At 36.1% G+C, this 26992-nt stretch overlaps 1 protein-coding gene across 1 annotated transcript in view; it reads right to left on the reverse strand.

The window, feature by feature from the left end:
• Positions 1–423: 423 nt before the first annotated feature.
• Positions 424–26992, reverse strand: part of LOC149411169 (ATP-binding cassette sub-family C member 4-like) — a 169030-nt gene continuing 142461 nt past the window's right edge. Inside the window, exons 14-24 of the mRNA XM_089647596.1 lie at positions 25211–25343; positions 24135–24404; positions 23600–23789; positions 20027–20163; positions 17229–17369; positions 14004–14107; positions 11482–11774; positions 10477–10599; positions 5381–5503; positions 3189–3349; positions 424–2562 (exon numbers count right to left, since the gene is read on the reverse strand). Coding sequence (XP_089503722.1) covers positions 2277–2562; positions 3189–3349; positions 5381–5503; positions 10477–10599; positions 11482–11774; positions 14004–14107; positions 17229–17369; positions 20027–20163; positions 23600–23789; positions 24135–24404; positions 25211–25343 — 1961 coding nt within the window. The 3' untranslated portion in view covers positions 424–2276. The remainder of the gene's footprint in view (positions 2563–3188; positions 3350–5380; positions 5504–10476; positions 10600–11481; positions 11775–14003; positions 14108–17228; positions 17370–20026; positions 20164–23599; positions 23790–24134; positions 24405–25210; positions 25344–26992) is intronic.

The following is a 26992-nucleotide window of genomic DNA, read 5'->3' on the forward strand; positions in this document are numbered from 1 at the left end:
GTTGCCTTTTAAAGCTATTTTAACATTCGCAGCGTCCTTTTTCGTCAAACTGTATTAGATTGTAAGTGTAAAAAAACAAGATCAAGGGAGGGTCACTCAGATGGTTTACAGAGCGTATAGATGAAGAATCTATAAATCTTTCGAGGATTGGAAAAGATAAAATTAAAATAAAAAGAATATATTTTCAACAGGTTATATTATTAATTTTAAAACATTTTCAACAAATTGTTTGTTTTATTTAGAGATAAATGCTTCTTTACAAAATAAATGATTGGTTCCATTAATAAATTTAAGTCAAATAATATTCTTTCGACTGATTTCATTCAAAAACAATTATTTTTTAATTGATTTAACAAAATTCAATAATAATTACACTAAAAATTAAACGATTGTTTCAAATAATTTAATGATAAAAAAATCAATAATTGCACTAAAAATTAAATGATTGTTTCAAATAATTTAATTATTATTTCAAACGATTTAACAAAATTCAATTAGTGCACAAAACGTCCAGTTAGCCAAAAATTCAAACAGATTTAAAACAATTTATTTTTTTAAGTTCAGTGCCGTTTTTTTTAAATCGGTGTTTATTGATATATATTTATATATTTTGTGACAAAATCTATATTCTGTGATGTACTCCGTTAATATACATACATTTTTAATGTGTGATGTTATAATACGCATTATTTATGATTGATTTAAAAATAAACTAATGTTTGGCAAAGATTATGTTAATAAACCATCAAATCACCATCAAAATTTGTGATTATATTTAATTAGTGATACAACGAAATTAATAAACACATAACTGCGTTTCTTGAATACATTAAGGTGAAGAAAGTAAACAAAATAACTTGCAATTATATAACCTTAAACTTTCCAACGAATCTATCCCAATGAGCGCACGTTTTGATTCAGTGAAACTTCATGGACCACGTTAAAGTTTCTTGTCGGTTATGGCAATCATTGCATCACTACTTTAAATATAAAAAGTATGTATTAAGATTCTTTACAATATCCAAAAATATTAACTGTTTGTCGTCAGTACTTACCTCATTTGAATAAAATAATTTAATAATCATTATTTGTGTCTGATTAACACATTCACAGACACAACATTTATCGACGTCGTTTTAGAGGAGACAATGATATGACACAACTTACATGTACGTCTTTTAGATCCGGCACAACGTACAGGGAAGTCAAGTTATGTATATTAGTAGTGTAGCCTGTCTATTTGTGTCGCAACGCGAACACTTTTTATACTTGACAGTTTCACATCCAAAGACGATAATTTTTCATTACTGATTTTCATATCCGATTCATAAAACACATGTGTCATATCACATATCTCTCTATTTTCCGGCAAGTGTCCGTCAATATGTTAAATAAGGTGGAACGTTTCTTTAATTTGCAGATAAGTTGAAGTTTAAGTTACTTACAACTAAAATTTTGTATAGATAAGTACACAAATACACATTATGAATTTTAAATATATTTAACACGTAATAAATATAATATTTTAGTTCCTAGATATAAAATGGACACTTAAAAAGGACAACATGATTTCTCTAAGTAAGTAAGGCAGACAATTGTCTATCATTTGTGAACACAAAGATTATTTAGTAAAAAATAAGTACCAATTCGGGTGTAATAAAATATTATTTTTTAGCAATCTTAAATCTCAAGTCTAACTTTACTGTATATAACATCTGCTGTAAATTGGCATTTATTTATAAATTCTTTCAAAGGCAATTAATATAAAGGCTAATAATATATTTCGTTATATAAATATATCCTTATGTAAACATTCCGTATCACTAACGTGATCAAATTTAATAAACGTTACATCTTACGATAATAATATAATGTTTGAAAATACGCTCATCGAATTACACTTAAGAAAAAAGACGTATATATGTAGTATGCCTCTCTCCTGTCCAATATTTAATAGCTGATTCGAATGTCTTAGGACAAGGAGGAATCATAACACCGTTAAATAAATATATCTTAAAACACAAAATAATCCATTAAATGCTATCGGCCATTTAATAGTGAATAAAAAAATAACATTAATAAATTGTCACCAGCAATCATTGGTGAATAGTTAATGAAAAGATTTGCTAGATGTCACCGCTTGTAATATTGGTGGATGTTAAATAAAAAATCCACTAGATGTCGCCAGTGAAAATTTAAAAAGCTAAAATGCCCAATAGATGTCACCGGTGATTCAGCAAACTTTCTTTGAAAACTGCACTAAATGTCAGTAGTTATCAATCGGCGGGTTCTTCGATGAATTTGATGTGTTTCTCGTATGCTTCTTTAGCGACTTCTCTCAGGTTCTTCTCTGCGGTCTTGCCTAGTTGGGCGACCATCTGAGAAAGCATGGATTCGTGGTCTCTCAGCAGTTTGTAGGGATGGTCGAACTCCATCATCTGCCCGCGGTCCATGACCAAAACGCGGTCAGAGTCCATGACCGTGTTGAGGCGATGGGCGATGGTGAGCACGGTACAATGCTTGAACTTGTGGCGAATAGTCTTCTGAATCAGGGAGTCAGTTCTGAAAAAGAGATTGTGTCAATACAAAAATAAACATTGTCGATTTTTCTCTACTTATATAATACCTGTTGATGAATTTTTGTTGAGCTCCATCTCAGAGCCTCAAAGAACACTATTTCAAAATCTAAAGTAATCAAACCAGCAGACCTTTTAATTTGTGTCTTTTTATCCCAAACTAACATTCTCGGATCACAGGTTCACTCCTTCTTGCCACAAACTCCTGTGGTTTATCACCAGAACTTCTAAGCAAACAGATGCAATGATAGCCATGTTCCCCGCCATTATAAGAAGCAAGCATTAGTATGCTAATGGTGTATGATTCCGCACCAAACTAAATACATAAATATGTCAACAGTGCTGTCGTACATAGTTTCGCATAGTGCACTGCCTCGAGTATCGAGTATTGTTCTACACTTCCTACCTCACCAAGTACCTCGCCCGGACGGGCGGGTGTATAAGAAAGAACATGGATGACATTCTCGAAGATATTAAAAGCGATATCGCAAAGATCACCTCATGATGTATGTTAAACATGATGTACTGACTTGGGATCGACACTATGTTAGGTTAGGATAGGTTGGTGGTCTTTCACCAGGGCGATACAGATGTAAAATTTAATGCACTGACTTGGGATCTACGTTAGCCGTGGCCTCGTCCAGCACCAGCAGGTTGTTGTTCTTAACAATGGCCCTGGCCAAGCACAACAGCTGTCGCTGGCCGGCCGAGAAGTTGCTGCCGCCCTCGCTCACCATCTGAGACAAGGACTCCACTGATTCCTTCAGCTCCACCTGTTGGAAAATACTCCATTGTATCAGACAAACAAGAAACATTAACACACAAAAAATTTGGTGAGTAAGAAAAAAGTTCTGATAATTTATTATTTTATTTTTACATTAACTCCACACAGGAGGCCCTGAGGGAAATTATTTTCTTATGTCTTCTTTGGGGATGCTGTGTGGAGGATCTTTACGAGGAGAGTAAGGAGGCTTGAAGAGACCCATGTTTTGGAGGGAGGAAACACAGAGGCCGGCAAATCGTTCCACAGGCTGTTGAACTCAAGAACGAGTCGTAGAAGTGACCCAGTCAACTACGTACGTTTGGCGTGTTTCCTGACTATGCACCAGTGCCGAAGGGATCAATGACGCTAGTTCCTCGGAGCATCTTCCATTGTAATACCGATAGAACAGGGACAGCATACCTACCTGACGCCTGTGCTCTAAGGATTTAAATCCATTTGTTAAAAGAGGGGAATCTATCAAACGGACCACCCGTTTCTGCAAACTCAAGGGTTTTTTCAGGTATTTTGGGGGTCCATACTAGAGGTGGCTGTCAAATTCAACAGAGGGGCGCACTTGCGAATTTTAAAGGGTCATCATTTGTGTACTATTAATGATTATGCGTTTGAAACAAAAAAGATATAGCAGCTACAACCAAACAATGCAAGGCTCTGCGTTTGGTGTATAACTGTATATCCAAAAACAAAGGCTAGTGCCGCTGTACGTAGATGCAAATCTGCAGGACTATAGTTGAACAATGTTGGCGACACACATTTTGCACCTGGTTCCATACTATCATGACGCATCTCCCTTGTTTCTAATATCAATGTGCCAAGTCTTACTGACGGATTCAAACCGCGAAGGGTATAAAACCGGACAGCCAAAATATCTTTTTTTAACCTCTCAGACAAAGACTTTTATTTACTGTGTGTTCCTTTGAGAACTGTCAAAACGTGAAAATTTTTGTGTTATTTAGGAGTTTTGCTAAAAGCTTCATAACTCACGTTTTGGGAAACGTAGCCTCATTCTAAAAAATGTTTTGGAAAGATTATGAAATTCACTATCGTATTGTTTTGTTATACGTAAATATTTGCGTTTCTAAATATACATTTTATGAAAACGTCGAAAATATGTAAAAATCGCTGACCATTATTTCAAAGCCGTGAAAAATGTACTTTTTTCGGAGTATCATAAAGAAATAACACTTTATATATTGAAGAAATATAATTAAAAACTATTAGTCACCTCAAAATATTAACCGTCCAATCTAAAATATTTTTAATAAATTATTTAGAAAAGCAATAAATTATGAACGAACAAGATGACAGATCCAATCGGCTTAGATAATGCACCTCTACGTTCCATAGATATTCTTGAATACAGACGCGTAGCGTTATTCATTATCGATACTCTGTTTTTTAAATCATGGCAATCCGTATACTAGTGATGGAAATAAATCGATTTTTGTAAAATTTCGCGCGTTTACGTGAAAAGACGTTCTTATGTCTTGACCGCTATTATCATATTTACGTCTTTTGACGTTCTAATGTTCTGAGTGGTTAACTTTTAAAAGTTAACTATAAAAAAAACTGGCTCGTTACTAACAAACTATTATGAAATATTATAATTCCCATTTGGAAAAAGACAAATGAAAATATTACATTATAGGTAGGTACCTACTATATTGCTTGTCTGAATTATTCTGGACATACTGATCCCCAGATTCCTACACAACCCTCATACCTTTTACCTTCCCAGAACTTCCTTTCCTTAAAAAGGACCCTCCACACAGCATCCCAAAAGGTGACATAGGCCCTGAGGGAAATTATTCAATTAGTCAATGTATCAGTTCCAATTTTGAAAACGACACTTAAATTCAAAGCAAATTTGAGTTCATTGAATGTGAATAATTTCACCCAGGAACAGCAATTGTGTGTATCACAGACAACCGAAATTAGTACATTTGATGAAATGAGTTTTTATAATACATACACATTAACGTTTTACTCAGAAATGGTAATTTTAAAAGAATAGTGATCTTACGTGTTCTAAGGCACCCCAAAGGTCGGCGTCGGAGTATTGGGAGAAGGGGTCGAGGTTGTGACGCAGCGAGGCGGAGAACAGCATCGGCTCCTGGGGGATGATGGAGATCTTGTTCCTCAGCTCCTGAAACACACAAAACACCATTATAAAGTAGAGAATACAGACGGAGAGTTGCATTCGGTTCAGGGAAGGTAAGTGGTGCAGAGGACTCTCATGTTCGCCAGCCGAATGATGCTCACCAACCATGGCAATGTTAGCCGAACGTAGCAGATAGACGTGGCAATGCAATTTAATATTTTAGACAAAAACACTTATTCCCGCTTAATTTTGGTTTTTATTTATTTATTCATGTTCTGCATAAAACGGTTAGGGGCCGTTCAAGTATTACGTAAGCAGATTTATTACAATTATTTACCCCCTCTTCCCCCTTGTCATCAAAAGTAAGCAAAGCTCTTACCCCCCCTTCCATGCTTACGTAAAAATTGGAACCTATATGCATTTTTCTGTTAATGTATTCTGTTTTTTGATTGATTCATAAGCAGCACTTATAAAATAGACTTAGGATAGAGGACTTTAATGCACATAATATTCATTTAAACAAACTTTATTGACACGGTGGGAATCCCCGAATATGTATTCGGTTTTCAAACATAGACAATGTGTGGGTTGCCAATGTGTAAAATAAAATAACTACTGCTGAGCAGTGCTGACGTAATCACTATCTCGACCCCCTACCCCCCCATGTCATCAAAAATAAGCAAAGCAAAGACCCCCCTGCCCCCCTATAGTGCTTACATAATACTTGAACGGCCCCTTATGCACCATTATTAAACGGAGAAGTTTACAAATATGAGGTACATGTATTGCATTATATTATCTAGCAGACATTTTAACGATATAAAAACACACATTCCTGAGGAAAGTTTGTTTTTATATCATCAACCCGTTCGCCGCTTAACAAATCAAATCAGACATCAAGGTTTCGATTTCAACATTTTTTATGTATAATTTAAAACAGCTACCTTGAATTTTTTATTGCGATACAATATAGGCAGTAGGAAAGACAGCGAATTAATCGATATTAAAAAAAAAACTTACCACAGACGACTCTCTTCGTGCAAGTTTTCGTTAAACCACAATTTCTAAAAAATTACCATTATTTAATGAAGACGTTATCTCGCCGTGTCCACGGAATGATAATCCTTATTTCGTTTTAATCGTTGACATTTTACAAATGTTTCTATATCTAACTACTTTAGCATTGTGGAGTTCTCTGTCTAATTTAAAATAATTATTTGAAGACCGAGCCGTCTAAATGATTTTCTGACATATCGTGTTTTTTAGTAGCGTTTGTGAAGTTAACCTGTCCGGGAGTATGGACGGAATTGAACGTCAACGCGCGCTTTCGCCAAAGGAGTATGGACGGCCATTCACGTCAAGCATCGCAAACTAAAATTTGGCGCCACTTTGCTGTAAATGTGCATCGTACTGCCATCTGTGGACCTATTCCTACAACTTTACACCATTTTAAAACACTTAACATCATTATCGACAGAGATATAGGCAGTTATTCATTTTTGATGACGTCACACATACAAATTCGAACGTAAACAGAAATCTGCAACCGTTGATTTCGGCGCGCACGTGTTTTGATGATTTGCTCGCGGATTTTTAATAGTTTGTTGGTATATCTAGGCAATACAGTTTAAATTTAATGTGTTTTGTGTTTTTAGTGAGATTATGAGTTCATAGCGAAGTGCATGGCATTGTGTCAACACATAATTTTTATAGTTTTGAAACTTCTAACCTTTCTTGTGACGTATCCTTGTGTAAAACAGTATGAAAATAACTTTTTTTGTGTTTTGTGAATTTTTAAGCATTCTGATCGACGTGTTTAAGCTTTTTTCCTTGTTATTTGTATTTGTCAGCGAGAAATTATATTAATTTGTGGTGATTTTTCTTAACGAAATCATACTATTTAAATCTTCAAAAACCTACAACCTCTAACCTTTCTTGTGACGTATCCTCGTGTAAAACAGTATGAAAATAACTTTTTTGTGGTTTTGTGAATTTTCAAGCATTTTGATCGACGTGTTTAATCTTTTTTCATTGTTATTTGTGTTTCTCAGCGAGAAGTTATATTAATTTGTGGTGATTTTTCTAACGAAATCATACTATTAAAATCTTCAAAAACCTACTCAAGATGGATTTACGAGATGATGAAATCACTGATATTTTGATGAACAGTGACAATGAAGACGAAAATATCGAAACCATCGATGACCTGACATTATTCTCCGATGATTCCTCTTCTGATGACGAGGAACTCGTTGACGTAGAATCCCAACCAAGTGCTAAACGGAGACGAGAAGAAGCCAGGATATGGAATGATACAAATTTCATTCCAACACTGCACAACTTCGATGATTTTCAGTCCGGTATAAAAACGCACGTTAATTTGGAGGACAGTTATCTCGAAATGCAACTTTTCCAACTGTTTTTTACCAAAGACATTATGAACACAATTGTTTCTGAAACAAATATTTATGCAAAATCCGCATCCCAGAACGTATCCGCATGGTCAAAAATAAAGAAATGGGTTGACACTACGGAGGAAGAAATGTACGTTTTTCTTTCCACCATAATTTTGATGAGTCTTGTTGGAAAAAATTGCATTAAGAAATATTGGACCAATAACCCCATAATAGAGACACCATTTTTCAAAAAATTATTTTCTCAGGATCGTTTTTTACTTATCCTGAGAAATCTCCATTTTGCAAGTCAATGCTCCAACAATGACAGACTTTTCAAGATTAGGAGCATTTTGGACCCACTGAGAAAAGTAATGAAGGAAACCTTTTATCCTTACCAAAATTTGTGTATTGATGAAAGTTTGGTGTTGTGGAAAGGAAGGCTATCTTTTAAAATTTATATACCTTCAAAAAGGCACAGATTTGGAATAAAATTTTTTGTTTGCTGTGATGTGAAAACGGGATACGTATTAGATATTATAATTTATACCGGCGGTGAATCAGACATCCAAAGTCATCCCAATGTTGGAATATCGGGATCTGTGGTTTTGACTTTGCTTAAAGATTATCTTGGCTGTGGGCATCGTCTGTATGTAGATAACTGGTATACTTCACCCGCTTTATTTGACTGCCTTTTTGAAAATAAAACTAATGCTTGTGGGACGGCAAGAACCAATCGGAAGCAAATGCCTAAATTGGATATGAAAATTAAAAAAGGAGACGTAATATCGTTTAATTCGCAAAACCTAATGGCATTGAAATGGCGAGATAAACGGGATATTGTGATGTTGACGAATATTCATGCCAATAATATGATGGAAACCACAAAAATTGACTACACTACAGGAGCTAAAAAACATAAACCTGAAGCTGTAGTGGATTACACAAAGAATATGGGAGGTGTTGATAATGTAGACCGAATTCTCGGATTAGGAGCAGTTGGCCGCAAAACAATTAAATGGTATAAGAAAGTATTTTTCCGGCTACTAGAAATATCAATAATCAATGCGTTTTTCATGTATCGCTCCGTGAAATCCAAAGAAACCACATTTGAAGAATTTAAAGAGAAACTTGTCACGCAGATGGTTGAAAAATATCACACTCCACGAGCATCATCATCAGGGGGTAGGCGAGGAAACGACAATCCCATTAGGCTTACAGAAAGGCATTTTCCACAGCCAGTTCCACAAACAGAGTGCAAAGGCAGCAAAGCACAACGTCGTTGTTTTGTGTGCAAGCACACATCAATAAGGAAACCTCAAAGAAAAGAGACAAGATACATGTGCTATGAGTGTGACGTTGCTCTTTGTGTACATCCGTGTTTCATGGATTTCCATACAAAAAAACAGTATTAATTAAATACTAATTTATGTAGATAGTTTAAAATTTTTTCCATATACTTTCCAATAATAGTGCTAAGTGAAAATAATTGTGTTGCATACATTTTTTTACCGTTTTGTTCCTGTGCCAATGGTTTGTGACTCCTAAAAAACAATCCCGGTTTTTTTGCTATAAAATCTGAAAATGGTGAGTAAGATTTTTTTAACCATTTTTGGGTCATTGATACTATCATTATGCATACATTTAATCAAAAAAATATGTTTTTTATTTTAAAAAAAAAACTCACTCCCGGGAGCACGGCCAGTATCACGAAACTTACTCCCGGAAAGGTTAAATCAATGTAGCCATTGGCATTCCATACAGTTTTATTATTAGAAAATAATATACAAGGAAAACAGAATAAACGATTCGTATGAACACAGCTTGTTATCCAATTAAAGTCTTCGTAATATTTCAAATTGAATCGACGCATAACTGATGCACCTTTGACATAAATTATCTAACTCAGGCGTACATCTCACTTAAATAATTATTTATGTTTTGTCGCTAAAAGATAACCGAGAAAACCCATTGTTTTTAAATTAGTTAAACACACGTTATATATCCTTTATTACCATGAGTTTCACAGGTTAAAATTTCTGTATTTTTCTGATAATTTACAATAATTAAGTAAAGACAAACGTTTTCAACCCGACACTTTGCATTGAAGAAAGACAACTAATTAATAGAAGTAGGCACCGAGAGGCATTTGCTAATTTTGTTCCACAGCGTTCTACCTAGATACCAACAAAAACCTTCACACCAGCCAATCACTTGAACTCACAAGGCTCAAAGCAAACATTTACGTAATATTATGAGCAGTATGTAATCATTGAACAATCTACTATGATGTTGCCTGCATTGAGTAGATTTAAGTACTGCTTCGGTCGTTGGAGAGAGCGAGTAGTTGCAATTCTGACTTTGCCTTCCTTTCGGTACACATAGTTAAAACGCTGTAGTGGGACGTACGCGTAGCTGCAATTGCACAGCTAGAACTTTAGCAATAATTTAATAAATTTGAATATTATTATTCGCTTTGCGAATACGGCACGGTAGGGAATACTTATGTGCCTATATGGTATGCACGCCTTTGTACACACACATGCAAATAAAAAATTAAAAGCATTGGGTCCCCAACTGGAATAGGACAAGGGGCACAAAATGAGAAATTTAACCGTGGTGTACCTGAAGCTTGATATCCTTGGTGTCCAGTCCGTCAATGATGATCTCTCCATCCACTATGGCCAGGCGGAACAGGGCTGCGATAAGGGACGACTTGCCCGCGCCAGTTCGACCAACAATACCAACCTGCAAATCATTGATGATAATTATCAGTACAAAATACCAAAGGGAGATGGGACATTTGGAATTCACCAAAATAAGGTTAAGAAATCGGTTTTAAAACGATTGCCATAGCTTCAGAAAGCTTAAAAAATAACATAGACAAAGAAGTCTATGGGTCAGGGTGTTTGAGCACGTACCGGACAGGCTTTAACCAGCGATTACTCAGAGAAAAAAACGTAGATGTCATTTTGCTGTCTGACAACATTTTTTTTCAATGAAAAACAAAATATATTTTTATATGACACATTGCCACCGATCACACTGCCTCACGTCTTAACGGATCACACGTGCTGCGTCTTGTCTGTACAGTGCTGCTGCTGCTACCCAGTGGCAACGTGTGGTGAAATTTAAGCTAAATAAGCTCAAGAATTGCTGGTTAAAGCCTGTCAGGTACATACTCATACACCTGTATAAGATTGTTTTATATCTCCTATACAAAGATCCTATACATACAAAGGAGACCTTCAGGGAAATAATTTTTCTCAGAAACTATATCCTCTTTAGAGATTCTGTAGGGATATATGGATATACGATATATGATGTAAAATCCCAATCTCCTTCCTCTCCCCTCAACATATCCCAACTGGGGATGCCATAGTCTTACTGACTCCGTACAGTTGGTCTTACTGACTCTTGTGCGGTATTTACAAAAAACCAGGTGTAAAAATGACCCATTTTCATGTGGCAAATGTGAACCGCGTACAAATGTTGGGCTAACAACATGATATGGTAGTTTGTATTTCGCGCATCCCAAAAAACAATGCTTAATATTATTAATAAAATATTATTAATAAAAATCATCAATAAATTAACTGTAAACAAATAATGAATTAATAATAAACTCACCTTCCATCCGCTCTCCACGGTGGCGTTCAGATCCTTCAATACAGGTTCGGCGCCTTCACTGTAACGAAGATACGCCTGCCGGAACTGCAGCTTGCCCTTGGGCGGCCACGCCTTGGGCGGCGATGCGGCATCCAGTCCGGGCTCCCGAGGCAACCGCGTGTACTGAAGAACGCGCTCCACCGATGTCATCTGTGTCACCACCTGCGTGGCCTGCTTGATGCCGTGCTGCAGCATGCCAGTCATGATCAGCGACTGGCTGATGGCGAGGCCCACGTCTCCGGCTTTCACGTTTTCTGTGGAATTTTTATATTTTGAGGTATACTGGCACATTAAATGAATGTGTGTGGGAATCAAAGCACAATGTCTGTTTAGGAGCTAGTTAACTTATTAACTGAGGTTGCTAGTGCAAGGACTAAGGATTATAGGGGCCTAGCTACAAAAACTAGTGTTTTGAGTTAACCTCTCAGACAAAGACTTTTATTTACTGTGTGTTCCTTTGAGAACTGTCAAAACGTGAAAATTTTTGTGTTATTTACGAGTTTTGCTAAAAGCTTCATAACTCACGTTTTGGGAAACGTAGCCTCATTCTAAAAAATGTTTTGGAAAGATTATGAAATTCACTATCGTATTGTGTTGTTATACGTAAATATTTGCGTTTCTAAATATACATTTTATGAAAACGTCAAAAATATGTAAAAATCGCTGACCATTATTTCAAAGCCGTGAAAAATGTACTTTTTTCTGAGTATCATAAAGAAATAACACTTTATATATTGAAGAAATATAATTAAAAACTATTAGTCACCTCAAAATATTAACCGTCCAAACTAAAATATTTTTAATAAATTATTTAGAAACGCAATAAATTATGAACGAACAAGATGACAGATCCAATCGGCTTAGATAATGCACCTCTACGTTCCATAGATATTCTTGAATACACACGCGTAGCGTTATTCATTATCGATACTCTGTTTTTTAAATCATGGCAATCCGTATACTAGTGATGGAAATAAATCGATTTTTGTAAAATCTTGCGCGTTTACGTGAAAAGACGTTCTAATGTCTTGACCGCTATTATCATATTTACGTCTTTTGACGTTCTGATGTTCTGAGTGGTTAAGCTTGGTTTCGGTAATGTCATAAACATATTTATTAGTGACATGAAACTCTATCTCGTACATACAGACTTTTAAGAGATACATTTGGGCATATAAGCATTACAATATTCACATTTATCTCAAAACTATATTTTTGTAGATAAATGATAAATATAATGAATCACCCTGTGATCTTAAACCCTCGAGTGATACTGTTAGTGCTTGTACAGACAATGTTGGGGTGGAGGGAAGCGAGACATGACAAGTAACCACCACACATTATTAGAATGCCTAGGATGTACAATTTCGAGGGAAAAACAGTGTGCAATACAGTTGTGGATTATATTTGGAGCAAGTAGATGAGTTTGTGTATTTGGGAAGTATATTTAAGAAGGGTAAATGCAGGAAACTCCATTAATGGAGGACTGGACGCAGTAGGCGCCAACAAACAATTGTCCAAAGAAGCGAAGCTAGAAGTCAACCCTGTTGTATGGCAGTGAGGTACGGAACTTCCAGAGGAAGAAATGAGATCCCTTAGGAGCATGTGTGTTAAAACCATGTATGACCGTTTTATAAATGTGGCCATCCAGAAAAAATGGTACATGATTTAAGCGTAATGAATAAGATTAATAAAGGAATGCTTAGATGGTTTGGACCTGTGGAGCGAATGAATGGAGAAAGAAGTATAAGGAGAATATAATATGATGCAAATGTTAATGGTTAAAAGAAGTCGGGGACGCCAGGGACATGGCATGATCAAGTGAACCAAATACTTGAGTCGGGTCATGACAAGAGTCAGAATAGCAAAATGGTATGTATGAGATTTGTTTTACAATATTTAATATTTGTATGTTTTTTACAATAAATATACAATTATACATATTATACAGTGTTATCAAGGTAAATAATAATAGCTTTTCCTCACCATAAAGAGACGAGGCTCTTGTGTTTGGTGAGTGAATCCTAGCTCAATTATATGGAATCATGTAAGTAGGTTGAGATGCTCCATTAATGTGAATGAAGCAAGGAATGTGTGCTAATGTTATGTGGCGTGACGTGGATTCAAAATGCATCGAGCACGCCTAATTACAGAGGCAATTGAAATCCACAAAAACCCTATTAATAGAGACGACAGGGTTAAGTTTGATAGTACTTGTAGGCTACACCAAAACTAAATTCAGAAAACCACATTAATTTAACTAATCATTACACTGAAATACTGGCCCTAGGTGGATTAACGCACGCAATATGGTCTACAATCACGAGAATCTACACATCTGCTCTGATGATGGACACTCTAACGATTTCTGAAAAGTTTGCTAAAGAAGGAGATAAGAACATGGCGTGATAACCCAACAAAAACAATAATACTTTTGGCCGTGAACATCTCAAATCTCTATATATGTATCTTATGTTTCTTACCTTTTCCGACCAGGAGAAAAGTGAATGTAACGATGCATACAAAAACACAGCAGAAGTTGCTGAGCCACAAGCCAAACGCTGTGTTGGCCGCAATGGAGATATACCTGAAAATAAATCTCTAGATTACACATATTGAATAAACAAAGACATTTTTCAATATTCCTTACAGTTGTAGAAGAACCGTTGCGGTGCTCAACTTAACATTTGACGCAGTAATATAGATTGTGGAAGAATTTAGCATTTGAAGAACTGGACATTATTTGACTTAAGTCGATGCACTACGTCGTGTAATATTTTAAATTGAACCGCTATCAATAACAACCCTTACGTAGATGGCGATAAGGTTTAAATTCCCGCTTAACACCATCCGCCTGTTTTGATTTATGCAAGAAAAAAACATGGCCAAAAAGTGCCTTTTATTTTATTTTGTGGATGTTCAGGCATAAATATTTAATTTTTTTTCCATCATTTTATAAATAACTTAATTTGCCACATTATACAATAAAATCATAACCGAAAATGGGTTCGTAAGTAGGAGATTTTGAATTTTAAAGCAGCTTTCATAGACCTTATACATTATTTTTTTCTGGGCTTATAAAAAGACCTATCTAAAAAATACTCGATCATTTCAAAGGCCAAGATGTATTCTACTCGCAGTATTTAATTAAAGCATCTGAAACATTTCTAGGCGACCAAATTTTCAAACCAAAAACAAATTATTATTTTGCATTACTACGTATGGCATCGCCTTAATAAAAGAGAACAATAATTCAGAATGTATTTGATTGGAAACATTCGACACTCTTGTATTTTTTATGTCTTTTTCATTTTCATGCAATATGTGCGAAACAGAGGACAAATATGGAAGAATTTAGCATTTGAAGAACTTAGCATTATTTGACTTAATAAAAGAAAACAATTTAAAATTAATGCAAAACTTCAATTTCTGTGTTTATTTGATTGGAAACATTCGATATTCTAATATTTTCTGTCTTTTTATATGCATGCAAGACGTGTGAGACAGAGGATAAGTTATGGAAAAATTTAGCAATTAAACTAAACATTATTTGTTGTAGTAAAAGAAAACAATTCAGAATGAATGCGAAATATTCGAATTCTGTGGTTATTTGATCGGAAACATTCAACATTCTAAAATTTTCTGTTTTTTTCATATGCATTCAAAATGTGTGAGACAGAGGATAATTATGGTAGAGTTTAGCATTTGAATAACTTAACATTTAACACAGTAAAAAAAGACAGTTCCGAGTGAATGCAAAATCTTCAATTTCTATGGTTATTTGAGAGGAAAAAATCAATCTTTGTTTGTTAAAAAACTTAAATCTCCAAAAGTTCTTCACTGATTGCTTTGAAATTTTTACACAATGTTGCATTTGAATATGCGTATGTTTTTATGTACCTATATTCTTTTATTATATTTAATATGCTTTTTTGAAAAACAGTACCATCTGTTGGAAGTAAAAACAACACACGCTATTGTTACTTTATCTTTATCACAGACAGACTGAGCCAAAGCAACGCAAGGGGAGGCACAGCTAGTATTCTAATATTTTCTGTATTTTTATGTGCATGCAAGACGTTCAAGACAGAGGATAATAACGTGTAGCGATGCTGCAAAACGCATTGTAGCGGGAACACTCTAGACGCAATGCGAGGGTTTGGCGTTTCTACCTACAGGCCTGAAATGTTCTCGATGCACTCGGGGGGCTATATAATGAGGAGCATCGAGATGTACTCAGTCAGTCATTGATTTGAAGTTTTGCAAGTGACCAAGCTGCGAGCACCGCGACTGCTTGCTGCATATTGAAGCGGCCGCTATAGCCTGTTGCTTCACCGCCCCGCTACAGGACCTACTCACCTACACCCGGCTCTGCACGGACTACAAATCATTATGGACTCCTCGGGATCACATCATTGGGACGGGACGGCCGGCATAGTCCAGTGGTAACGCATTGGACTGCCATTCCGAAGGTCGCGGGTTCGAACCCGGCGTGCGCAAATAAATTTTATTTGATTAATTTGTGTTATTTCACAATTAATTAATTAAAATAATATATAGTATATTTGCGGCACGTTCCAGAGTGGAAGATACTACCAGTATCGCCCTGGTGTAAGACCACCATTCAGAATTGAAACGTTGCTCCAAATGGCTTTAGCCGTGTTTAGTGACTAGATCTGAATAGCCAGGTACTTCCCCACCTTCCTCTTTCCCTTCCCCACTTACCTTCAGCCTCACAACATCCCCCAATTGGGGATGCCATAGTCTCACTGGCTCCAGACGGGAGCAGTTGGGACTCTTGTGAGGTATTCACTATAAAAAAAAATAAAAAAAACATCAGCACCCTGGCCCCGGCTATCATTCCTGGCCAGCGCTCCTCACGCGCCTAGACCCTGCGACATCTTCGCCGGTGTGCGCCTTGGCCTCGCGGCATCGTCACCGGCCTGCATCTCCCGTACATCTGCCGACCAAGTCCATCGCACCTTCTACTACCTTGTTCACACTAGACTCTACGTCTTCACCAGTGCTGAACACATCCACGGGTCCGGTCTCCACCAACGCGGTGTCGACTCACTGACCACCGTCTCGACCACTCCACTGCCGTCATGGCCGTCTACACCTGGTGTCATCCTCATCGGTCCAGAGTCATCTCCCAAAGTGCGCAACTCTACAGACTCTGAATAAACACTGTGACACAACACAACATTATCTTTCATTGTCTCCTTAACAGATCCCCAAAAACGCAAGAATTTAGCATTTGAAGAACATTATTTGACACAATGTGACGAGTAAAAGTGAATACAAGATCTTCAATATCTATGGGTATTTGATTGGAATTCACGCAAGATGTGTGAGAATTTAGAATGTTAAACATTCTTTGTCGATGAACACAACAGCCCATTAGGCTGGGGTCAACTATTAACTCCAGCCAGTGAGACCACGGCATCCCCAATCGGGGAATGCCGTGGAGGAATGTGAGGCTGAGGGTAGTGGGGAAGGGAAGGAGATGGGATAGAGGAAAAGGGGGCGGGAGTACCTGGCTATTCAGATTTGATGAGCAAACACGGCTAAAGCCATATCAAGAAACGTTTCAAATCTGAATGGTGGTTTTTCACCAGGGCCATACTAAAAGTATCTACCTTCTGCATATATAAAAATAAAATTAAAAATGTTTTGAACATAAAAATAAAATGAGACAAAGTATTTACCAAGCTCCGCTGTGCACATCCTGATGCTGGTCGAACTCCTTCTTCAACATCTCCTGGGCCCCGCAGGCTCGGATGGTGCTCAGTCCCGCCAGGGTAGCCGACAGGTGCGAGAACACAGGGCTCCTAGTCACACCCTCCAGCCTGACAAACATTACAGGAATTAGTTCAGAGTATAACCACAAGCCGCATCTATTGTTTGAGGAGCCATCAATTGTTTAAAGAGGCATCAATTGTTTGAAGAATCAACAAATGTTTGAAGAGGCATCAATTGTGTGATGAGCCATCAGGAATCAATTGTTTGAAAAGCCTCAGCTATCAATTGTTTGAAGGGCTATTAATTGTTTGAATATCCATCAATTGTTTAAATACAGTCAAACTTGGTTATAACGAGCACGAGGGGACCGACTAAATTTGCTCCTTATAGCCATTACTCGCTATATCCAAAATAGGTTTATAAGAATTTATATACATAAAACTGCATAGTATAAAGCTCTCACAAAACATACATATGCATTATAAATCAAACACGTTAATTTTTTTTAAATATATGTAATATAGGTACTTACCCTAATATACAACGATTAAACTTACAACTACACTAATTATTATATGTAATAAATTGTACAAACACTTAACATTAAACAAAAGTTTTTATTTTACTCTAAATCATTTGTACTAAAAAAATTCATTATCGAGGATTGTTTTAATGTTTTCACTTTAATGTTTCTTATTTTCCCCCTCAAATCACTTAACGCATTAAAAGTTTCATCATCTGGTTCACTGCTACCGAAAAAACTCACTAATTTGTCCATCATATCACTAGCTTCCCCTATTGTAATTTGTTCCGGTTCTGTACTCATATTATCATCTTCGCTGATTTCATCACCTTCATTGTCTTTATGCAACTCACAGACTCTACGATATCACTATCCGTTGGAAGTCCACATGTCGATAAACCCTCATCAACACGCACAAAGTCTGCGATATTGTCATTATTAAAATCATGAATATTATTCGTTCTTAGCCACTCTGATAATGGCATGTTGTCTTCTTCGTCGTATTCTTCATGCACATCATCAATTCTAGTTTTCAATGAAGATTTTATAAAGCAATTGGCAACTGTACTCAGTGATACATTAGTCCACGCATCATTTAAAAGAATGATCGCATCCAATATTGTTAAATTCTCATTCAACTTTTTCTCCCTCTGGCCAATAAGATGAAGTACCGCGAACCTCTGACTGTTTATTACACCCATGTCCATTGGCTGTAATATGGATGTTGTATTCGGCGGCAGAAAAACAAGTTTTATATCCATTACAAGAAGAATGCTTCTCTTCTTCTTAAAAAGCTTCCTGTTCCAGTCGGAAATATATTTGCGGAAAATCTCAGAAGTCATCCATGCATTGTTATTAGCTGTGTACTCTACAGGCAATTTTTTGTAGTAACGCTTCGTCAACGTCAGGAACCACGCACTTTCTAAATTTTTTAGTTTCTGTGATGTTATTCTCCAACTCAGATAAATAAACATCCTTATTTTTCCACAATGTTGAAACCGTTGAAGATGACAAAGAAAATTTCTTACACACTTCGACATTTTTTGCGCCGCGTTCCAATTCCCGAATAATATGGACTTTATCGCGAATTGAGAGACATTTTCTCTTGTTAGACATGGTTGTAATCGAAGGGTTTACTTCTGACTGACTAATCACTAAAGATATGATTTTAATAAACTGTGTACGTAGGTACCTACTCATATCAGCCTACATAACATTAAATTTATTGATTTTCGAACGAAATTGGGAAAACCGGATACAAATTTAACATGAGTAGCAAAACGAAAGAAGTTGTAAAAAGGGAACCAAATTGGAAGCCCCGATATTCGTATGACTTAGGTTTTATATGACCCTTTTTACATAGTTCGCGATAGTACCTACCGAATAGAAATGTTTCGTAGAGCGGCAACTCAGGCTAAATGTCATAAAAGCTTGAGATAATCCGTCCCTAATGGTATTTTAAGGGAAGTCCGAGCCGCCGGGCGGCATCCTTTTGTCTTGTTTATGACTGTTTTCGAGAATCGGTTTTTTTTTTCAAACGCAAATATGTATTTACCTATTTAGAAATCGTGTTGACAAAAATATTTGGTCGTTACATCAATTATGAAACCTCGTTATAACAGCATATAATTGTATGAAAACAAGCACGAATTAAAATATCATATTATAATTGCTCATTATAACCATGACCTCGCTATTTCCGTGATCGTTATAACCAAGTTTGACTGTAGTTAAAAGAGTCAGCAATTATGTGAAGAGCCATCAGCCATCAAAATCAATTATTTGAAGAGCCATTAATTGTTTTAAGAGGCATCAATTGTGTAAAGAGCCATCAGCCATCAATTATTTTATGAGCGATCAATTTTTTGAAGAGGCATCGATTGTTTGAATAGCCGTATAGCATAAAATTGGGACGACTGCGCTGGGCAGGACATGAAGCAAGGATAAAAGATAGTCAACCATCAGAAAGGCAACTTTATAACATCCGATCCTTTAGAGTATCTGATACAATTGTTGTGAACTTACGTTGCAAACAATTAGTCGCGCACAGTCCGTACACCTCGCCACTCAAATTACGAGACCATTATTGAATCACCTGTCATTTTTGTGCATCGCCGACGAGTATACAAAATGTCGCCAATGTATACGAACTATGTGTACTTATAATATACTTGCACCTACGAATAATGTTAACTTGTAAATCTCTGTGGACTTACAGGAAGATAAATAGAGAAGTCTTACCGCTTGACGTCCTGTGCGGTGGACAGGTATATGGTGGTCATCTTGTAGAACACGACGCCGAGAACGATCATGGGGATCAGCATGTAGGGACTCTTGATGGCCACCATCACCAGGATACCAAGCCCTACCATGAATACCTATGGAAAGAATGCTGGTATTAACAACACATCCATCATTAAATGCCCTTAACCCTTACCACTCCATTATTTTTTTATATTTTTTGTCAGCCAACTCTAATTTAAATAATGGCAAAATATTAATTTATTGATAGGCAGTTACAAAAAAAATCGTTAAAAATTCATTTGTTATGATTTATTCTTCAAACAAAAAATAGTTTACAGAAAACATTATGGCTTCTTATATTTTAGCATAGTATGGTACTTTTTAAAAACATTCTCCAGGATGGAAACCAGGTTTTCTGGAACAGGTCTCACAAAACCAAACTGTTTTGTGACTTTCGACATTTGTTGTACTGTCATCATTATCATTCTTATTTTCTGTGCTGTTATCACTATCATCATCAGGATCTTCAAAATCACAAGCAACAGGCTCGTACTCACTGTCACTTTCTTAAGATTCATCTTCCGAAAACACTTGGTATTCAGATGCCATATCACGCCAAGTTCCCGCCATTTTTACGGTAAAATAAAAACGGAAAACAGCCAAAATCTTATGAAAACGTGAATTTAAATGTTTTTTATCGAATAATCACAAGAAAGATCGTCACAAGTCAAGTTTTGCGCATGTAAATACACGGAGCGCGCACGTCTTATCTCGTCAGCCCCCAGCCGACAACTGAGTTGTGGCGTACAAATGGCGATGTCGGCTGGCACCCGACAAAGGAGTGGTAAGACTACCATAATACGGACATGTGTCTAGTGTGGTAGTCGAAAAGCATGTAAAAAAACCTGTATCCAAATATATTTTTATGAATAAAGAAAAAAAAAAAAAAATAAAAATAAAAATTCTAGACTATCAAATTTATTTATTTATTTATTACACGCCCTAGTAGACTTTTCTTTTAAAAAAAAAATACAAGCTATTTGTATCAGAGTAAACACTTGAAAATTAATACAATAAAGAAGAATGTAAACATAATGGCAAAAATGAATCCTCACGCATATAATTGAATTTAAAAGATTCAACAAAACAAAATAGTAGAAGCGGAGAAGTTACATAGGGTACATAGGTCTATTTGTGTCTAGAAGAATAAAAGTGATAGAATATACAACATTTATACTGATTAGTTTTCAAATGAAATATATCACCCAGATCAGAATATTTGTTTCCGAGATTGTGAAGTCTCGGAATCGGAGAATTTTGGTAAGCTAGTGTCCTGGTGTTATTGAAGTTAAAAGGTAAGAAATGTCGGCATGATTTTTTGGGAACATGGATATTGATACATTGAAGTAATTCGGGATAGTCAATTTTAAAATGTAGTATTCTTTGTAACAGTATTAAATCTGTGCTTATTCTTCTTTCTGAAAGTTTCAATAGAGACATTTTATCCAAGAGGTAATTGAAATTTATGTTTTGTATAGGAATATGCAATTTATAATTTATAAACCTTAGAAACTTCCGTTGAATCTTTTCAATGTTATCTGAATGAATATTGAAAAATGGAGACCATAACGTAGAGTTATACATACTCAAGTTGGCATCTGACAAGGGTTTTATATAACATAATAAATGTTCCTAAATTATTGAAATCTTTTGCAGCTCTCAAAAGAAAGCCAAGAGTCTTTAGGGCCTTGTTGATAACATTATTAATATGAAATACATGTATCATTTAGAATTTTATAAAGAAATTCCAAGTAGGTGAAAATCTTTCTGTCTGACAATTTAAACAATTCATTTAATTGAGTGTTGTAGTTAGACAAAATTGCTGGAACACCCATTTTAAAACTTTGAAAATGTAAGAATTTATTTTATACTATTTCAATGGCTTGTACATGAATATTGTAATGTGGGTTCCAAACAGAATAACATACTCAAGTAGACTTCTAATAAAGTCAAAATGTAACAGTTTAGTACACTTAATGTTGTTGAAATTTCTAGTTTATCTAGTTATAAATCCCATTATTTGGATTATTATGCGGTGTTGGGCTTCCTCCTTTTTCAGCCAACTTTTCGGATAGCTTTACGGTCTCCATCATCGGGGCAGATAGTAGTGAAGTGTGTTTATGTATGTAGAGGTGATATCTTTGTCTCTATTGATAGAAACGACAGGGCTAAGCCTTGTATTTTGTACTTGACGAATACATTAAAACTAAACGCCGAAAACCATATTAATTTAACTAATTACTATACTATTACTGTATTACATACTTTACCACAATCTACACAACTACCCTGACGATGGACGCTGTAACGCTGACCGAAACGTTGACTAAAGCCTTTATAACCCAAAAATGAATCACGTGAAAATCTCCGATCATATCATCAAAGTTGACATAGGCCAACTATAGAATTAAGAATAACACAAGAAATGTAATGTGGGCATGTTTCGTGCATTGAATACAGAATTAACAGATGAAATGCCCTGATAATAGAGAGAGAGAAATAAAAATAAAATATTTTTTACCATCACATAGTTGCACTCTTCTCTTGCCATTGTGCATTCCTTGTTAGACAGAGGCAAGAATAGTGTCATCGCCTACATTCTTTTTTAAAAATTAAATTGTCAAATTCCAATCGTCTGTCTAGTATTAGTATTACGTGTGACGCCATTGTTGATGGACCAGACCAACTGTCAGACCGTTAATTATAAAATATTAACTTAAAAACAATATAAAGTTTATCAAATAAACATTCAAAATGCCGCGTAAGTGTTTAGCCAACGAGTATAAATGTGTTTCCAATAAAAAACAGCAGGAATTTCATTTCACAGGCAAGTGAAAGTTTAACCACTCAGAACATTAGAACGTCAAAAGACGTAAACGCGCGAGATTTTACAAAAATCGATTTATTTCCATCACTAGTATACGGATTGCCATGATTTAAAAAACAGAGTATCGATAATGAATAACGCTACGCGTCTGTATTCAAGAATATCTATGGAACGTAGAGGTGCATTATCTAAGCCGATTGGATCTGTCATCTTGCTCGTTCATAATTTATTGCGTTTCTAAATAATTTATTAAAAATATTTTAGTTTGGACGGTTAATATTTTGAGGTGACTAATAGTTTTTAATTATATTTCTTCAATATATAAAGTGTTATTTCTTTATGATACTCAGAAAAAAGTACATTTTTCACGGCTTTGAAATAATGGTCAGCGATTTTTACATATTTTTGACGTTTTCATAAAATGTATATTTAGAAACGCAAATATTTACGTATTACAACACAATGCGATAGTGGATTTCATAATCTTTCCAAAACATTTTTTTAGAATGAGGCTACGTATCCCAAAACGTGAGTTATGAAGCTTTTAGCAAAACTCGTAAATAACACAAAAATTTTCACGTTTTGACAGTTCTCAAAGGAACACACAGTAAATAAAAGTCTTTGTCTGAGAGGTTAAGAAAGCATTCCTGCCAAGCATTTTTAAAATTTATTTGATCGTTTACCTGGATAGCCTCCAGGAAGAACTTGGGCAGAGTCTCATCCACGGCGCCCATGTCCTTGGAGAACCGGTTGAGGATCCTTCCCGAGGGGTTAGTGTCGAAGAAGCGCATGGTGGCCTGCAGGATATTACCGAACATTGTGTCGTGCAGGTTGATGGAAGCTCGTACACTCACCCAGAAGAACAGAATAGATCTGCAATCATACGATAACATAAGTTAGCAAAAGACCGTCCCCGAATGAAGCAACCAACGAACGCTAGCGAACAATGGTACCATTAATTCGCCATCCCAAAAACAGAACAAGTGTCCAATTAGTCAAAGCGGCGTATTAAAGTGCATGCATAGACAATATGCTAAAAATGAAAACCCATTGCCTTGGACCGCAGTGGGCGCTTTAGATTCATACATCCTACTTTACATCATACTTTTCTCCTTCCCAGAACCTCTTCTCAATTCTTTCCCTTAAAAACCCTCCACACAAGGCCTGCAATGTGAAGCTAATTTTAAAAGAGTTACAGTGTTAATTGGATTAACTTACCTAATAGTTGTAAACACAATGCAGGCCACAATAAATCCGGTGTACACATAGATAGCCGTATCCCTGTCTTGGAAGGATTCCTCTATAATGTTGGTGATAGTCTGGTTAGGCGCGATGGTGTTGAACAAAGTCAGCGTGTTGAGTTGCGTGCCAAGCACCGTGGTTATAGTGGACGTGTCGCTGATGTTGGTGTTGATGTCGTCCAACAACTTGGATTCCAGAATGGTGTCTGGTAGCACTTGGTTGTCCAGGTATTCGGCGTTATTGGACCTGGAGCAATGAAACAATAATTCCTTTAATGAACTAAGTAACATTACGGAGACAAAATCTGTAAAAATAATATCTCTATAAAAATATATGTGTGGTAAAACTTTATATGATTGTGTTAAAAATGTGAGATTTGGAAAGAATGCAAGATTGATGTTAATGTAATGGTTAAGATTAAGAAAGGGACCCATAGATGGTGATGCATGAGACGATGTATGAATGAGTTAGTGCCGGTTAATTAACAGAAGAGTATGCATGAGACAATGCATAAATGAGTTAATGGCAGGATAATTAACAGAATAGTACGCATGAGACGATGTATGAATGAGTTAATGCCGGATAATTAACAGAAGAGTATGCATGAGACAATGCATAAATGAGTTAATGGCCGGATAATCAACAGAATAGTACGCATGAGACGATGTATGAATGAGTTAATGCCGGATAATTAACAGAAGATTATGCATGATACAATGCATGAATGAGTTAAGGGCCGGATAATTAACAGAATAGTACGCATGAGACGATGTATGAATGAGTTAGCACCGGTTGATTAACAGAAGAGAGCATGAGACGATATACTAATAAGTTAAGGTCGGTATTTCAGTAATGGTTGGCTTATTTCATCAGATTTCCTAGCATAGAGCAACTTGACGGACGTGAATGTCTCTCAAGCCAAGCTTAAAATGCAACTGAATTTCCGGCCGTTAGTCTGGAATTTCTTGATAGAGGTACATTTTTGTTTAATACAGTGAAAAGTATCAGGTTCTATAAAAGTGTCATAGTTAAGATTAGGATTTATAACTCACCAAGCAGTCAGGTAGAGGTCGCCCATAGAAGTGACGGCCTGGGCAAGAAGAATGGTGAACAGGGTGATTGACAGCAAAAATACTCCTCCGCCAGACTTCAAGTATTTCAAGTAGACCGACTTGGACAGGTTACCTAAAATACACAACTTATTGATTGGCACTACTAACTTTTGATAACAAGAAATGAATTTGGCCAAATTTTTATAACCACTATGCTTGGACAGCTGACCAAAAAACTCAACTTCAAATACCACATGCAAGTTAGAAGCTGAGATGTCAAATGCATTAAATTTGCTGCTAGATACGGACCTACTTCACCGAGATTCTAGACTATTCAAGTATCTCGCTGACGACCGAGACTACGCCATACACCTGCACAGAGATTGGTAAAGAGGCACACGTTGCTGACATCTTGTAAGCTCGTCAGCGAAGCCAGTCTTCCGCAACCAGTCGGGCGAGGTCGTTCCCACTCACGTCGTCGAAACTTTAAACTGTAGCTGTCATTCATTTTGTAACGATGCATGTGCTTTAGATCAATACTAGAAACAAAACAGTCAACAGCATATAAGAATGACAGCTACAGCAACTGTTTGGTTGAGAGTGAGGTTATGATAGGTTTCTAGTTTTGACATTTCGAGAATTGGACGCTGGTCTCGTAATTTCACACTACTGACGCATTCAGACTGTGTGTGACAAGTTATTTATGAAGTAAGTACACAGCACAAGTATCAGATACTTGTGTATCGCTGTAGAAGAACGGCCCAAGTCCTACATCAATACATAAACAACATTTTTGCTGACGATGATAGTAGGAGTTTTTTTTTTTAATATTATTTTTATAGATTATTCATAAAAAAAGTGAAAAATTTAAAATGGGAATCTATGGTTAACAAGCACTGTTATTTAAATTTGTAAATGGCATAGGTGAAATATTTGATGACATTGTCAAAAGGGTTCAAACAACTAGGCCTAAGTTCATGAATAATAGAAACAAGGGAGATGGGCCATGACATTATTAGTATGAAACCATTTACACAAATGTTGACAACTTTGTTCACCAACACCACTGCAAATTACACCTATGCATAACGGCAGCTGCCTTGGTTTCTACCTACACACCCAAAACATAACTTTTATTGGCTACGCCGCGTATGTGCAGCTTGATCATAGTTCGGTGATAGTTGGCACGCTTATAAATTTAGGTTACTGCAAAGAATTTTATTTGTACTCTTTGCACGCGGCCGTATCAACTGTTGTTACGGCAAAAAGTCTATACTCACACGCGGCTGTATCAACAGTTGATACGGAAACTTTGACGGCCGATATTCCAGCGCTCTTACGTCATAAATGTATTTCGTGCTCACTTGGACATTCGTAGAACTATCACGATGCTGACATCTACAAGAATTTCTAAAAAATAAAATTGTATTTCATAAAAAATGATCGATAATCAAGTGCGCCTTTTAGTCCTTTAGTTTACATTTTTGTCAACGGATGGCGTTAGTACTAGTATATCATTCACAACTATTCACAACTATTCATAACTAAAAATGATAAGTGATCATGGTGTCCCACTTGTGTCTATCAACTAAGTACACACACGCCGAGTGAATGGCGGGACCACATTCAAAAGATACGGTACGTCTTTGTATGAAATTTTATGTTTTTGTTTTTATAAACATCTAAGAGTGTTGACACACGAGGATTTGTTATCATACTGTGGAGAATAATCTGTTCTTTCTATATAGTCCAATAAATCATGCCAGAATGCTATAATTTGAC

Source organism: Hesperophylax consimilis, chromosome 26, assembly GCF_061612785.1.
Source record: "Hesperophylax consimilis isolate HC1 chromosome 26, BYU_Hcon_1.0, whole genome shotgun sequence".
Lineage (NCBI taxonomy): Eukaryota > Metazoa > Arthropoda > Insecta > Trichoptera > Limnephilidae > Hesperophylax > Hesperophylax consimilis.